General features: G+C 39.9%; 1 protein-coding gene across 1 annotated transcript in view; it reads left to right on the plus strand.

Annotated features, from left to right (window-relative positions):
• Positions 1 to 2,623, plus strand: part of pou2af1 (POU class 2 homeobox associating factor 1) — a 14,528-nt gene extending 11,905 nt beyond the window's left edge. Inside the window, exon 4 of the mRNA XM_019861197.1 lies at positions 1,664 to 2,623. Within this exon, the coding sequence (XP_019716756.1) occupies positions 1,664 to 2,119 (456 nt within the window). The 3' untranslated portion in view covers positions 2,120 to 2,623. The remainder of the gene's footprint in view (positions 1 to 1,663) is intronic.
• The last annotated feature ends 2,152 nt before the right edge of the window (positions 2,624 to 4,775 follow it).

Here is a 4,775-nt window from a genome sequence, read left to right on the forward strand (position 1 = left end):
TTTTTTTCATGAGAACAGTGAGATAACTATGGTATATGTCCGGTATGAACGTCCAAGTACGGTATGTTAACAACATACATTGGTGACAACACAAGCAACAAAGTGCAACAATATATTGTCCAAAAACTGCGGCATACAGTACAGGTACAGTATATGAGAAAATATAACAAAGGTAGGACTATTTGCTCCAAAATGAGACGAGTAAAAGACCTGGTGGCTTTCTTTCCACTCACTCACTGTCTCGAACTCGACCTCCCCTCGATCACCACACAAGACAGCGTTGCTCAGCTGATGTCGTGCTTCGAACTTTTGAAGCCAGCCGCAGGACGCTTCGAAGTCTTCAATGCCCATAGTTAGCGTTATGGAACTCGCTTTCTCTCTTATTAGCAGTCCAGTTTGCGGAAAGTTTTTAGCACGATAACAGTCAAGCCATTTCAGGAAACGTTCATTTACTGGACTGTCCGTCGAGCCGCAAGCAATTCACTCTGAGCATGGAAATAGCCCGAATCGGACTGAGCAAGAATCGCTTCCTCGTTTTACAAAGTCTCGTAGATTTGAGTCTTCCAGACTCCAAGCGTCTCCTGAATGTTTCGTACTTCGTAACCCGCTTCGTTTAATGAGATACACTTCATTTTCTCTTCCGCGGCCATTACCGCTCCTCTTTGTTTGGATGCCATGCTCTAATAAAGGATGTAAAAATGTTCGCAATTCCAGTAAAACTCACTGCAACAAAGAGTCGCTTGCATGTCGCCGTTTTGGATCCAATGACAGAAAATAGCGGTGCGGATACATCTATTTCGTCGTATCGAGCGGGACTTGAGTTAGTGCTACTGCGGGCTTCCGTATCGTCTCCCCCTCCCTCCCTGTGCTCTGCGACTTTAAGTAACTGCGCCACCTGGCGTTTAAATGCCTGTATTACAAGTCCAAATGAAATGAATGCAATAATTTACATTGAACCTTAATTGTGTACTGTACCAACCTTCGGCGGGCCGGATTAAAAAGACCAACGGGCCGGATCCGGCCCGCGGGCCATAGTTTGCCCATGTCTGCTCTAGAGCGATTTATGTGTGAAATTATTAACACATTATGGTCTATCATTTCACATATTATTTTCATATTAAACCGCAAGAGCGCACATTCTCAGTTTGTTGTTTATGCGTCATGAAACGTTAGCATATTCTACACTTATTCAGCCTATTGTTCTCGATTTTGGTTTTAATTGCTTTTCAAGATGACACGTCTGTTCTTGGTGTTGTAATTTGTCAAATAAATTTCCCCCAACAATACGACTTTTACCCCAGTGTCACTTGTATATGGGTTTTTTTTCTTCTTTTTATGCATTTTATGGCTGTTGAAATACGACTTTTACCCCAGTGTGGCTTGTATATGGGTTTTTTTTTCTTCTTTTTATGCATTTTATGGCTGTTGCGTCCTATAATCCGGAATATACGGTATTCAAGCATGTGATCAATTCATCTCACCAGATTTAATTGGAAGATGCTTGCAAGAATGCCTGCTGATCATAGCAAAATGTGGTATGTGAAAAGCTGAAGCTGAGTGGCCCTGAACAAGTATTTGCACAAACCCACGTTTCTGTGATCAGGACTTTCTTGGTGCCGATAATCCATAATATACGCCCTGTAATTGTTGCTTTGGAGATTGACGCAATGCTTTACCGTTGATTACAGATTATTTTTTGTCGTTCCAGACCATACCGGTGGGCGCAACGACATGCTCCCTTCCTCAAATGGACCTCCCAGATTTAGGGTGTGCTTATCTCCCCTGGACCCACCCCCTCACCACCCTCTCTACCGTGATTTCAGGGGTTCAGTTTGCCTCGGGGTCTACACCTGTATCGGGGTCCTCTTTCGTCCACACACCTTTGTCCAAGTCTTTGACCAACCAAGATATAGCTTCTCAGCACCAGATACTGGAGCCACTGCAATATTCGGACCAGACCAACCCCAAGCTACACAATGAGGTGCTAGATGAAGATCAAGAAGTAGAATTGGAGACACCAAACTTACTTGATAAAATTCTGGAGGATCAGGGCAAAGGTGAAGATTCAGGAGGCAAGGTGTCATACAGTAACTCGTTCTATTTACCCAGTGCTTTTTAACTCCTAATTTTTTTTAACTCCACTGACCACAAAAGTGCAAAGGATCGATGATTTGCTCCTTTGTCTGCAGAATTATGCACAACCAATATCTGATGTAAATGAAACTTGGTATATTTTCACCCATTAAAATTTCAGTTTAAATACGAATTAAATGAGGATAGAGGACTTTGTTTGCTTTTTTGGTCATTTCCAAGGTTTAAAGAACATATTCCCACGTTAAGACAGTCATTTAATTTGGAGCAACTTTTAAACAAACAACATTTATGGCAACAGTGTTAGTGAGCACAACAAAGACAGCAAGTTATTTGCCCCAAAACAATTTGCTGAGGTGTTTTAACTTATATCGGTTATTTCTTTGTTGTGAAATGTGGGAAAGCCAACTTTCACAAAGGCAAAACAAAAAATATGTTGACTTGCCCAACGTAAAATGTTATCGAAGCCTGTTGCTTTGAAATTTTGAGTTCACTCTACATTTTTTTTCTTACTATTATGGCCTTCTCCGGAAAGATTATTATTATTATTATTTTTTTTTTTTTTTAACATCATGAACTAAAACTGCATACACATTGTGCTCAGCAAAATATTTGATATTTTAAAGTTTGCATACACAAGTAAAAAAGTGGGTCTGTAGCGCCTCCGACACAGGTTTAACGGAGTGCTTTGACCGAGGATGACAAAAAATGGAAGGCATGTGTAGCAACCTCAGATCTCCAAAACGGTCTGTCGTAGCCATCCCCTAAAATGTAAAGGAACTAAATTATTACACTTTTCGCCCATTTGTGCACATTTACAGGTGTCACACATTTGCCCCTTTGTCCTAGACAGGTAATCCAGCCATCGATTTTCGAGACCGCTTACCCTCATTAAGCTCACAAACGTATTATATCGGTGATCCCAACTTTTATTGAACCAAGGTCCCAATTGTACAGCTCAGTACTCATGGGGTTTGCCTGTTCTCAGATTTGTAAAAACTTTTTTTCAATATTTTAAAAATATGTTTTCATTATTTTTTTGTTGTTTTGGGGGAAAAATTGCTTCCATTTCTTCAGGGTTTTTTTTTTTTGTTTTGTTTTTTTGGGGAAACGCATATTGAATCTTTATTCCCATTTTATTAAGATTTTTTTTTCCAGCGCATCAGAATGGGTGTCAATTAGACGAAGATTTTCACGATTCACGGGCCATCCTGATTCCTATCCCCTGCAAATAGCAGGGTTTGACTGTACTGTATATCAGCAGCATAGATGAATTTGCAAAAATACATTATTGGGCTTAAATAAACATTAATTTTGGACCAATTAAGTGACATTTGATAATTACCTGTAGCACAAGAGGCTGCCAATTGCAAAAACTGATGGAACACACCCCACTCCCGAAAATCTCCATTGATTAACGATTAAAGCTAGGCAGATGTATGCCTTCCACTGAGTGCCCCTCCATCACAAACTCATCTGTAATGGCGCAATCAGTGTTGGTACTTGTAGGCTAAATGCTACAAATGTATCATTTTACTATATTGCCACCGGGTAATGACTTGTGCACGCATTATGGACATGCCAAATGTAAATCATGCACTGCAGTCATAATAAAATAAAGAATACATTTTATGTTCAAACGTATTGGTAGAATGAGAAAAGATATGTCCGTTTTTTTTTTTGCCCCATAATTCCACGGGCGCACAAGCATGTGGAAGTCAATAGCGTGTGGTATCATGGGAAAAAAATGCAGAATGTAAATCATTCGCTGTAGACATAAGGAAAGCATACAATTCTGAATGAACAATGTTTACTTACGTATTTGCCAGGACGTTCAAACGTATTTGCGTCTGTGTTCATGCCACGCCATCTGCGCATGCGGATGTCAATGGCCTATGGCATAATGGAAAAAAAATGCCGAACACAAATCATGCACTCCAGATATAACACCATACAATTACGACTGAACAATGTTTACTTATGTATTTGTGAGTACGCTTGAACGCATTTATGAGTACGTTCGAATGTACTTGCGAGCACATCTGAATGAACTGAAATACCGTATTTTCCGCACTAAAAGGTGCACTGGATTATGAGGCGCACCTTCAATGAATGGCCTAGTTTGTAATTTTTTTCATATATTGCACGCACTGGACTATAAGGCGCAATCTACAATGCATCCACTAAATGGAGCTACAGGTATGTCTTTGTCCGTCTCTGTACCTTCTCTTCTTCCGTTAGACACGAGAGGCGTTCATGACCGCCTCCAAAAAAACGTAAATTAACGATTACTTCCACGAAACTACGAAAATTGAAAATACAGTCATGCATCAAAACAGAAAATCACAAAATAAATTCTATAGACCGCCGACAGAATTTATTTTGGCATTTCCTTGAGCGTAGCTGCAACAGAATGATCAGATGTCAGTAAATTGGAGGAGAATGGACTGTCTCAGAAATGTTTGTTATTCATTCCTTTGTTGTGTATTGTATTTACAAACGAGGAAATCACGAAATAAATTCTGTAGTGGGGCTATAGCATTTATTTTGTGATTTCCTCACTTGATTTTCTGTTTTGATGCATTCTTTGCAATTTTTGTAGTTTTATTGAAGGAATCGTTAATTTACGTTTTTCCGAGGCGGTCATGAACGCCTCTCGAGTCGAACGGAAGAAGAGAAAGCAC

This window comes from Hippocampus comes, unplaced genomic scaffold (genome assembly GCF_001891065.2).
Source record: "Hippocampus comes isolate QL1 unplaced genomic scaffold, H_comes_QL1_v1.1 scaffold122, whole genome shotgun sequence".
Lineage (NCBI taxonomy): Eukaryota > Metazoa > Chordata > Actinopteri > Syngnathiformes > Syngnathidae > Hippocampus > Hippocampus comes.